The 12,056-nt window shown below is 40.3% G+C and overlaps 1 protein-coding gene across 7 annotated transcripts in view; it reads right to left on the bottom strand.

The window, feature by feature from the left end:
- The window catches only part of SEMA5B (semaphorin 5B), a 283,392-nt gene that overhangs the window by 102,841 nt on the left and 168,495 nt on the right, over positions 1-12,056 (bottom strand). For all 7 annotated transcript variants that reach the window (XM_054070049.1, XM_054070044.1, XM_054070043.1 and 4 more), the window contains one exon: positions 10,838-10,883. In XM_054070049.1, coding sequence (XP_053926024.1) covers positions 10,838-10,883 — 46 coding nt within the window. The remainder of the gene's footprint in view (positions 1-10,837; positions 10,884-12,056) is intronic.

Below are 12,056 nucleotides of genomic sequence, written 5' to 3'. Positions count from 1 at the left end.
CCTCTGTCACTGTGTTTACCACTATTATATTTATGAACCACTGATCATTCCTTTCTGCCCCATGCATCAAAATCCTCTCCTCTAAGGCAACTGCACTTTTCCCCTTAATTCTTCCAGGCTAACTTAGGAACTTTATTGTCATTCTTAATAAAACTTAACTCCTCTTTGCACAACCTTGTAGCCTATTCAAATGGCTGCAGCCCTTTTATTTACTTTTAAGTTAAGAAAAGAAATAAAACACTCTCTTTCAAAAATGGAAAACCATGCTTTGTCTCCTGTCTGAAGTGATTAGCTACTAAAATGAGGTATGGCATTTGATCCAAACTCCTGAAAAAGAGGGTTTCAGATGAAAAAATATTTTTAATAACCTTTCCTCCAAATTCTTTCCAAGATGTTCTCTTATAAAACAAATTTAAAGTGTTATTTATATTCTGAGCATTTTTATCTAAAGGGATAAATTTTTATTGCACCTGATCCCCCCTCAGACCCTCAGCTATTCTATTTTTCCATTTAAAGGTCTTCATTTAAGAAGTCTAGGAAAAAGGTAGTGAAAAATGGGTCCATTTTAAACATACAGACATGCTGAAGTTGCACAATTGCTTACCTAGAAAGCAGAGTTGAAGATAACATCTGCTTAATATTACATGTACTATGAATCACAATATAACAACTTTGCAGACTCATGATTAAGGCAAATTCCATGTGTTTACAAGTGCATATCATCATGTATAATACTTAGGAGTTGAACAAAAAGCCACATATTTCAAAGTACTTCAAAAGGACAAGTGTCATTATGTCAGCTTCACACGTGGAGAAAGAAAAGCCCAGGCTGGAGATGGCTGGAAACCAACTCAACTCCCCACAGCAGCCTATAAGTGAGACAGCTAGTCCATGTGAGACAGCTATCCAAACTCTTCTCACAGAGAATGGAGAGTAATACACACCTCTTTTCCTGTATATCTCCTTCACTGACTCTCCACGTTTGGAATCCCCAGTGACAGATTAGCTTAGTCTCTATTCAGTCATATTACTAATACAAGTGTATCAGATATAAGCAGCTGTAGCAACTTTTACATGAAAGAAGTTTCAGTTAACTGCAAAATACCTGTAAAACCATTGCTTCCATTGACTCTTCAAGCAGCAGCACTATCCAGGGACTCATTTATACACCACAGCCACACCCCTCATCCTCCTCCAGTGATAGAACCCAACCTTCCTCCCATTAGCAGGCGACTCACAGCAGCTGTTGCCTGGTAGTGTTTATCTAGAGGTTTGCTACTCCTCCTGCAGCCCTGAAGAAAGGCTTCTGAGCCTGAAAACTTGCCATCATTCTCCATTTGAGGTTGCTGGAGATACCATAGACACAGTCAAGTTTGTGCCTGTTTACTCACCTGTCCTTTTAGCACATTGGCTGTGCTTTCCTCAGCTCAGTCTGGGGAAGGCGGGTTAACCTTGGAGGCCAAAGCTTTTTGAGGTTCTCAAAGCTGCACTGAGACAGGATCGATGTGCTGTGGGAGTGATGAGCAAACAGTTCCCATCCCTGCTCCCCAGCTCTGCTAACAGCTGCACAGGCCATGTTAGTGACTCTGCTGTGCAGCTCCAGGCTCAATAATCCCCTCGTGTTAGTCATTCAGAACTGCTGTATTTAAAAGAAGCTGTAAAACACACATCGGCTCAACTGTTACTAACAGAGAAAAGTAGGATTATTTATCTAGGGAAAAAATGCACGCACTGACATGAAATGTATTTAGTATAAAATAATTCTTTTCTTTTTTTCTAAGGGCTCAATAGTTGGTTATAAAGGGAAACATATGAGGTCATTCATGGGCCCTCTTAAAGAGGCGCAAATCAATAAATGGTGATATTCTTTTTGTACGCTTTCATTATAAATGACTGGATGCTATCAGGGTCAAACTTAATCCTGTGCAGAGAGCCAGTGCAAGAGACGCGAATAATTTAAATCTCTCTTAAGCTTTGCTTTGAGAATAAAATGTAGCTATTTCCCTATATTCTCAGTCTTAAAGAAAAACCTGCTCCTCTTTTTTGCAGTAATTGGCCCAAATGCTCCATTGTTCATCTTGGAAGATGCTGCCCTTTGTGTTATCAAGGACTCTTCTTGCTTCTGACTTCCCCGTGCAGCTCAGCTCTAATGCCACGGACAGGTCAGGGCACTGTGTCCCAGGTAGGAAGAGCATATCACTGAGTGCACAGCCCTGAGAAGCAGCAAACGGCAGTGCTGGGTCCGGCAGAGTGATAGGAACTCTTCCCAGACATCACTGACCAGCAGCTCACCACCTCCACAAACTCCAGCTGGCTGAACAGGGGAGGGACTCTGGGAGGTATCACCTCTTCTCCAAGAGACCATGAAGTGGCAGCTGACTGCGTGTACCCTCCGCTCGGCGTGTGAAACTCAATAGGTTGCTGTTGCTGCATCAACTGCTCTTAGGCGAAGGTGCTGCGTTAAACCTGTCCTGCGCTAGAGTCTTCACTAATGATCAGATCAGACTATCCTAATTGGAACAGGAACAAATACGAAATGCTTTCTGTGGCTCGTGGCGAGCCAGCATTCACAGCTAGAGAATAAGTCTCTCCATGTCTAAAAATACACCACGTCCCTAAAGTAATAATAATAAAGAAGCGGTATACTCATATTTTTATATAAATCTCAGATTATATAAATGTCAGTTTAGCTAAGGTGTAGCCTGCAACGAGAGGCTGATTTGCCTCTCAGGAACATCTGCAGGGCTGGATTTGTTGACAGCAGCAGCAGCAGATGAAAGCGTATGTCAGGGCAGGGGACAACCAGAGCATAAGCGTGCACAGATCCCCAAGAGCCTCCTGGAGCTGGTAAAGTGGAAAGCAGCCCACCGAGAAAAAGGGGTAAATAAGAAAACCAAAATACATTTTGCAAAGATACAGAAGCAATGTTGGTCACACAAAATGAAAAGTCCAAGGGGTTCAGGTGTTTTTCAGTTTCATTTTTTTCCCTTCCCTTTCTTAAGGATGTTTAATGGTCCTGACTGTAAGTTGCAAGGAGAAAGAACATTAGTCTTCATTCCCTACACATAAAATGCCTGGCAAGGTTTTATCAAATAAAGAGCCCAATATGCTACTGCTATCAGTAAGCGACTTCAGCAGCTAATTAAATTCTCAATTTCTGAATCCTGTTCATAATGTTTGCTGACAAAGACCAAAACCCCTGTAGTAATTTTGGGTTTTAGGTGAGGTGAGGCAGGGAAGAGGGAACGACAACAAATTACTCAGGAAAGCGGGCTGGCAATCCATAGCTGACAGGCATCATGCAAACCTCACTTCACCATGTAAGCGTGCAAGGTAGTTCTCCTCCAGATGTAAATCAGGTCTACAGCCTTCACTAGCTCCAGGAGAGCTGCTCTGCTTAATGCCAAGTATGAATCCAAGCAGGTATAGCTCCTGCATCTTCTATATATGCTATACAACCCTATGTATAAGACCCGCCTGTGTACATACATACATAGAAATATATATGTAAACATATATATCAGAACTTCCTATACCATGCTTAAATACTAATTTAGAGGGCAATTATAGTGATCACAACCAGACAGTGCACTCTAAGCCAGTTTAGTTAATCTATAAATGCACATATTGAAGTGTATTCTCATTCAGTAGAGCATGCAGAGTGTTCTTAACTTGGACAATTCTCAAAGGAAAACTGGCATTTATTTAAAGCTAAACCTGGGCTTAAAAGCTTTACTGGCTATAAATGGACTCCTGACTCGGGTTCTTTCAGACAGAAAGGATGTTGTGTTCAGAAATCACTCAATGCTACAGAGTGTGAGAAGAGATTTGCTTTCTCTGCTCTCCCAATTACAGCTGATGAGTAACATCAGCACAAGGCTGTTTCACAACAGCATATGCTGGAGCCTACACAGTTCCCTACAGCGAGGAGCTGGAGAATTGCATCCTTGGAGGATGAAGCATGGCCCTCAGCCACGGTCATCTCCAGTTTGACATGCCTCATCTTCTTCCCCATCTCCCACTCCAGATAGAAATTTTTCCCTAAGATAAACCCTGGGAAGGCAGACTTGCACCTGAAAGCCACACTCTAGCTCCTAATCAGTCATTTTAAGGGCGTAGTCAGGGAGCAGATTTGATTTGGGAACCTGATAACGTAAGAATAAAAAGCTGAATTTGCCAGAAAGTTTGTTCAGTCAATATAAGCTTTATTATGGAATAGCTTTAAACCTCTAGGCTGAGAGTGAGAGGTTTTAGGTGCAGCTTTGGAAGGTGATTTATGAGTAGATTTATATGTTAATCTGTTAATAAAAACTGTAGCATACTGATAAAATATGTGACAATCATAACTCAGCTACCAGCCACATATTAAAGACTGCATCTGCTCTAGTAGAGGTTTTGATTATGTTTTTAAATGAGGGAACAGCACTGGCCTAAAAATAAATAAATAAATATTTTATCTAGAAATATGTGCCATATGATACAACAAGTATCTGGGAATCTGCAAGAAACAAATAATAAACTGCTTTTAAGAAAATGATTTCTGGAAAGTGAAGCTTATTCCTGAATATTTCAAAATGGAGTTCCTGTCAGGCGGCTCAGTGGCACATAAAGATTGGTAAAGTATTCTCACTCTTTCCCAAAATTACTTCCCAAACTGGATTTTAAATTGGATGATGACCATGACACTCCAAGGAGACTGAAGAAATAAATATTTTCTGCAAAGTTGGGCCAGCTTCTGAGCACCCCAGGGTTTGTGCTGATATATTAACACCTGGTTTCCTCATGATTTTTGAAAGGATACTTTGAAAAATGGGAATTGCTCTGGCTCAAGGATGTTTCTGCAAGTAAACCTGAAATACAATGCTTTTGCCTCTTTCTCTCGACAAAACTCACAGCATTTTACAAAGGGGTGCTATATCCCTGTTTTGCATGCCAGCAAACACCAGGCAGATAAACCGGGCGCCCTGAGCCCTGTCTGGTGCCTACCGAGCGTCTCTTGGGGTTGTAAGATTTATCTATTATTTGTAAGTTTTGTGATGAGCGCCAGGGCTTTGTGAACATGTTCTGAATCCTTAAAATTTCTCCGTGAAATATTTTCACCAGGAAAGATTACTTGAGTGACAATTTGTGCTGTAAACTATATTACTCATTGCTCCCTGTTGGTTTTGTTTATCGTATTTTATTCAACTACACAGAGAAAAAACGAGTTAAACTCTGCCACCTCTCCTCACACTTTTATATACTTGCAGAGCATGTTTCTCATCAGCACACATTAATGTGGCACTACTGAGCCCTAAACAAGTAGAAAATAATGCATTTAATGCTCAGTTTGATCCAAAGTGCAAAATATGAAACCTGTTCCATTTGTTGCTATGTGACATATTGAGAACTGACAGGCAAGTTTTATTATTATTAACTATTCTTTGTTGATAGGTACTGTTGATTAACCAGTGATTATGTCACAGAGTTAAAGATCCCTCCAGGGACTAGCAGGGAGGGAAGTGTGCCTTCGGGAGCAGCTGTGCAGTTTAAGAGCCTGATCTCTGTAGCAGGGATGTTTCTGCTGCTTAGATTAAGGAAAAGAAAAAAATGGAGTAAAACCAACCTTACGAGAAATGCACTGCACATGTAGCTGCAGTCCATCTGCTACAGGACCACGCAGGAACGTTCTGTCTCTATTTGGGGTTTGAAAAAATACCCATGATAGCCATAGAGAAATGGATTTCATTAAGTTTCAGATCAAGCTTGAGAGTTAACGCTGCTTAAACAGGCTGCTAACCTATAGCTTGGGTTTTAGTCTTGTGCCTCCAGTGGGACTGAAAAGTTCATCAAGTTACGCCCTAATAACTGGGTAACATTTTCCAAAGTGTCCACATGAATGCATGTGCTTTTGATCTGTAAATTTGGAGCAAAATTTAAAAAGTGAATGAAGTCATGTGTTTTTTAGCATTTTCATGTTTTGCCGTGGGGTAGTTCTACATCTCTAACTAGCGATCTAGATCCTGGCAGCCCAGGTGGTACTGGACAGCATGTAACTCCACAGGCAAACCTATAAAATTCAGGGCTATAACTACTGGGAAAAGAACTTGGTCCTCACTAATTATTTTTATTCTCAAGAAAAAATATCAGATTGTTAATTGAAGCATCATTTTATCTCAAATTTTTGTTTCTTTCTTAATGGATTAAATAACATATGACATCCAAATAGTTTTGCAATAGTTGCACCAATTTATTCTTGCATTTTCTGTTAAAATACAGTTTATTTTTAAGAAAGGGTATACATACATACTCTTAAAATATTTTAAATACTATTATGATGATGTAACAAAACTGGTCAGCATACAGACTTCACGGGGCAGGTTAGAAACTTTTTCAGAAGAGATCTGCCCTTAAAATTAACTGAAATAAAAACATTTTACAAAATGCTAACAGTTTGTATTAAACTTATTGGACAACAGTCCAGAAGGTAACCTTGGATCCAGAGGGAAAGCTTTGGTCACAAATATAAATGAAAGGAACAGAAAGGAAAAAAGATGCCCCAAACAAAGCAGGTTAATCGCTTGAGATGAGAGAAATGCACATTCAAATCCTCTCCCTTGATGCTTCAGAAAATAACTTGACACACAATATTTGCATCCTAAGTAACCATGTGTCTATCTCCTTCTCTTTCAGATTTTACAAAGGTGTCAAAAAGTCTTGTTTTGATCTCCATGAAAAATATCTTGGCATCTCAAAAAGGTTGGAAAAATCATTTCCCACACAGTTCTATTGAGAACTCTGAGTTCCAGGTAAAATCAGGGTGAACAGAGGGTAGGCACTGCATTGGGATTTATGAAATGCCTGCCAAGTAGCCTGCTTTTGATGCACATCAGAGAACAGCATTCCTTGCTAAGAAGTCCTAATCAGCATTGTGCATTTTTGAAATCTGTTCAAAGGCTTATGTTTTTAAAATGACCCTTCCACCTACTCTATTAATTACAAATGCCAGTATAAAATGGACTTTTCTGTGGCCTCACTGTGAAAACTGCAGATTAGGAGCAAGCCTTCTTTCAGGCCCACGTGCGAATGAAACAGCATGTGCTCCAAGTGCATATTTTAAGAATACATTCTATAAAATATCTCATATTTAGAACTTACAATACATACGAGAGGACGGTTTAAAGATGGAGATGAAACATGTTGTAGGGATTTTGTTTAAAAAGATGCTAAATGATTAAGAACAGTAACCAATTTCAAATTGTATTTCTTGACTGCTGCAAGAATTTGAATGCTACATGCTAACGTTTTCAAAATTAACAGGTGCTTCTGGATACCCCACCTGAGGCATGTCAAGTTGCTGATTTTGAGAATTTCTTTAACAATGTGCCTCAATTTTGGCAGAAAAAATCTGAAGTGATCCCCAAAATACCTTGGTGATCCCCAAAATACCTTTTAGATATTGCCATTCAGCAAAAAAAAAATAAATTATCCACCATGAAGTTTCTTATGCAAGTAAAACTCATTTGGTGAAAGTTTTCTCAGGTCCCAAATGGAATTTCTGAAACACATTTTGGTAACAGGAGAAAAGAGGGGGAAGTCTCAGAGAAGTTGGGATATTTTGTTCTGTCAAGCAGGAAATTAGCTTGTTCTGCTTCAGTTTCTGCTCCAGTCCACTCATTAGTTCTCATGTAAAAGCTCAGTTCTATAGTCTTGGAAAAATAACCTCAGCAGATCCGATATAATATTCAAACACAGGAGTAAACTGGCACATGGTAGAACAGTAGGGACAAAAGCATCTATTTCTGGAGAAGGAATCTAAGACAAAGAACTAGGAGCTAGAGAGAAAAAGAAATTACCCCTTTATGAAAGTATAATACGGTCCAATAGCTGACACATCCTAGAATCTACATCTTTTCTTTCCCACCCTGAAATCTCAACTGCTTTATAGGGTAATATTATCTTTTTGACCAGTTCTTTTCCAGTAACTTTCCCACATAATGCTAAATTTTGCCTTCTGGTCTATTGCAATTCTAAGACAAAAACTTACTATCCCAACTACATGGAGTGGCTACATTATACTCCAGAGTGGTCTTTGCTATGGAGATTACAAAATGAAGTTTATATTAATGTCAGTTCAACACAGATTCACGAGTAATACCACAACATTAGCTTCTGGAACTAAAGACACATAAAATGTATTTTCAGGAGTGATGGTTTCATAAAATGATCCTCGAAGTGGATGGAGATCTCCTGCTCATTTTACTGGTTTTGCATTGGGCTTATATGAAAGATATCCACAGTCATTCAACAGGTTGAAGGAAAGAGCACAGGCTTTATAGTCTGGGAGCTTAAAACCTTTCTAAAATCAGAGTGTAACAACATGGTTAACACTGGGTTTGTGATATGCAATGTCCATAAATGGGATTATAATCTAGGAAAAGAAGTATTTATTCCCATTGGAAAGCATTGAATAAAGAAATGCTTTGATGAAAAACATTATAGCCTGCTCAATGGCAGGAAATACTCATTTTCTGGTTAAAGAAGAATAACTGCCAAGGCAAACATGCATTACGTAGAGTGAGCTAGTAGATCTACCCATTACTAGAATGAGAGACTAAAGCACTGCATTTGCTGTGCTGGCAAGAGGTGGTACAGGGATATTGCTGCTACAAGATGCTGTTGCCGCCCTTGCTGAAAAGACAATTAAGGGTCATCTTCACAGGAACATCCTGGTCTCCTCTCCTTTCCACGACTGCTGTGGGGCTGAAATGTGCCCTTGCCGTTTTCCCACAGAAACAGAACAGCCTGGGGATATAACCAACTGCACAAGAATACTCAGGGAAAAGCAGCTTTAAATTTCCTCTAACCCTCCCAAAGAGATACGTTCCTCACACTACCAGGCTTTGCCTCACAACCAGCATATCCTGCTGCCTCCGTAGTCTGTGCTCCTCGTGTTTCTGTCCACACCTCGTGGATGCACAAATGCAAGGGGCACTGATGTTGACATCTGTCAATAAAATCCTGTACCTTGAGGCAGATTTAGCACTGCTGGTAACCTGGTAAGTAAGTCCCATGAACAGAAATAAATCAGACCACAGTCTCAAGAGGAAAGACTACCCCCAAATCAGTCCTGACCAGATCCACGCTGTATTTTAATTACAAGCAAAGAGAAAATACAGAAAACCCCAGATTAACATTTCGATTACTTCTTAAACTGCATTCTCACCCTCCACGGAACCAAGTGCCAATTCCTTGCATTTCTTGTCTCACTTTCTGATCTGATGTTTAAAATGATGCACGGTGAAGGGAGAAGGTGGGAGGGGGTGCCTCTAAGCCACATCATGTGCTTTATGGAGACAAGCCAAGCAGCTACTTAGGCAACCATTAGGTCAGGAAACAATCACTTCCATCATTCCCAACACGTGTGTCAACATAATTCCGTGCTCTCTTTGTCATGCAAAAAGTCTTGGCAAAATGACCGGATACACCCAGAAAGCAGTAGCAAACTAAGCTCATTATGTTAACCGGAGATCTCACAGCATCCTCCAGTGCCATAGAAGGAGAATTCCCATGTTTTGCAGTGTAGGAAAGGAAATGCGCAGCACTGAAAAGGGCCCAAGTCAAGCCTGACTTCAGAAGTATATAATGGAGATTCACAATTGGGTTTCGTGGAAGGGGATCTCTCATCTGATAAGTACAAGAGGCTGTGTCAGGCAGTCTTATAACAGGCATTGCAGGAGGTACAACACCTCACATAACTACAGAGACTTCCTTCTCCTATGTGCTCACTGGAAGCCTTCCAGCCATGCTAATACAGCTTTGCAAAAGGAAACTCTTGCCAAATGGGAGTATCAGGTTCTCCAACTCTTCATTGTTGTCACTGGTAACTGTGGACTTTGTTTTCCTTTTAAAGGAAGATTCAATGCATTTTACAACCATTAAACATCTTTTCTTCTCTTCATCTCAACTTGTAACTCCTACTAACAGCAAAAGGCTTGTGTACATGGGAATGACTGGCAATCCACCCCTAGAGCCTCTGTGAGTGGTTATGTGCAGGAAGGAGGCCCATGAATCTGTCTGAGAAATGCTGAATTCTTGGTATAATAATTTGAATTGAATGATTTGGTGCTCTAGCAACTGTAGATGATGGTAAATATCCCAGAGAATAAGTATTTATTTATTTATTTATTTATTTAAAGATAAGCATTTGGGGTTTTCACTAACAATTTTTGCTGCATCTTTCAATTCCAGATTCAGTGCAGTGAGAAGAAAGTCCTCATACTTCTGGATACTTGCAAGCCCTTTCAATCTTTATCTGCTTTGCTTTCATTCTGCCACAGCTAACATACATTTTTCAATCCTCTTTGCATCTTGAATGTTTGCAAGACAATCTTGGTTTTGCATTCAGCAAAACACAGCTCCTCAGCAGTCTGTGTTCACAAATGCCAATAGTGGCTAAAAACAAGGATGGACAAGAATAGTAAAAGCTTCTCCTATATGTTGCTGACATCTCTTCTAATGAAAGCCAAGAATTTCTATTGATTGTTGTGTTTAAGCCCCTATCAGTCACACTACATGCCTTGTTCCTTAGGATGCCATATTTTTGGCAGATCCCGTTACCGCCGAAACACTCAAGAATCAAGAGCAGAGAGCACTGTCCAAATGGGCAAGTGTAGAATAGCCCTCCCCCAGCACTGTTGTTGGAGTGTGTATAAGCATCTGGTTCTGACTTTGTCTTCTCCCTGCTCCATCACTCTGGGCAAATTTACACTATAGAGCCTTCTGAAAATGTACACTGAATATTACAGAACATTCATTAACAAGTCAAATAAAATAAGAAAGTAAAAAGTGAACATACCTGAATAAGAGAAACATTGTGCAGACTAAGTCTGAAGAGGTAGTTCCTGCACGAACAAACAGAAAAATTACAAACTGTTAGGCTACCAAAGAAGAAAAGGAATAATTATAAAAGCAAGTCATAGATTTTGGTCATTCATGTCTACAAACAATCGGCTTTTCTTGGAGTCCTCTCCGCAGAATGCAAGAACAGGTATGTGCCCCTCATTTGTCAGTGTCTTAGTGTATGTCAAACTGAGCAGGTTTGGAGTGAAATATTACAGAACCCCTAATCAAGAACAACAATGAAATCCCAACAACACAGAGACTGTTTGCAAACCCTCAAAAGGCTGTGGCTGAAGTCCTGTATGGGGTGTGCTCATGTTTTCCTCTGCATACTGAGAAAACTGGAGTTAGATAGAAGCCACCTGGAGCAAAGATGACTCCTATAGTATGGTCCTTCCAAGCTTGTCATTGTGGGTGCTCCCATTTAGGACTTCATGGAAAAGGAGGAGAAGAGGACAGATACTTCTCAGCAGAATCTCTCTGCACAGAAAACCAGCAGGGAAATCAACGCAATGACTACAGATAGTCCCAATTCTCCTGTCATCACATCTCTACAGACAGAGCAAGGGAATTCGTGACAGAAGTCACTGTAGCATGAGATACCACACATAAGCTGAGCTCCTGTATCCCTCCTCCTGTGTGTTTATATCCCACCACAAATCGGAGGGAATACACGTTTGCATAAACATCTATTAATGAGGCTTAGTTAACACGATTTATCTCACATTTTCACTTGTGAAGACAATGCAGTTACCAGGAACCAGCTGACATATTAAGCCATACAGACTTGATTGTGTGCCTGAGGGTCTGGCCACATCTAACTTAGTATTTTTGCATTCCATCTGTCAGGGAGTACGAAGAGCTTTCATTCTTGTTCAGCATCCCTGTTACAACAATCTCCCAGAGAAGACACAATTATATTATACCCGGTGAACAATGTTATTGGAGGTGGCTCTACTTAAATAGTAGAAAGTGCAGCTTCAATGATACAGCTTTATCTACCGTAGAAGTGCCAGTATCCAGACATTTCCCTACGTAGCAGAAAAGCAAGTTCCAGTCTTAGGTCAGTAAGGTCAGATGGGTCAGTGGAAAGCTCCTATAGTGATGAAAAAGGTCCTAAGAAACTCTTCTGAAGAGGCTTCTTTAGGGTCTGTAGTCAACAGGACGCTGTGCCC

The sequence above is a fragment of the Cuculus canorus genome, chromosome 6, assembly GCF_017976375.1.
Source record: "Cuculus canorus isolate bCucCan1 chromosome 6, bCucCan1.pri, whole genome shotgun sequence".
Classification (NCBI taxonomy): domain Eukaryota; kingdom Metazoa; phylum Chordata; class Aves; order Cuculiformes; family Cuculidae; genus Cuculus; species Cuculus canorus.
The sequence above is the reverse complement of the archived record's forward strand: the minus strand, read 5'-3'. Positions and strand labels throughout refer to the sequence as shown.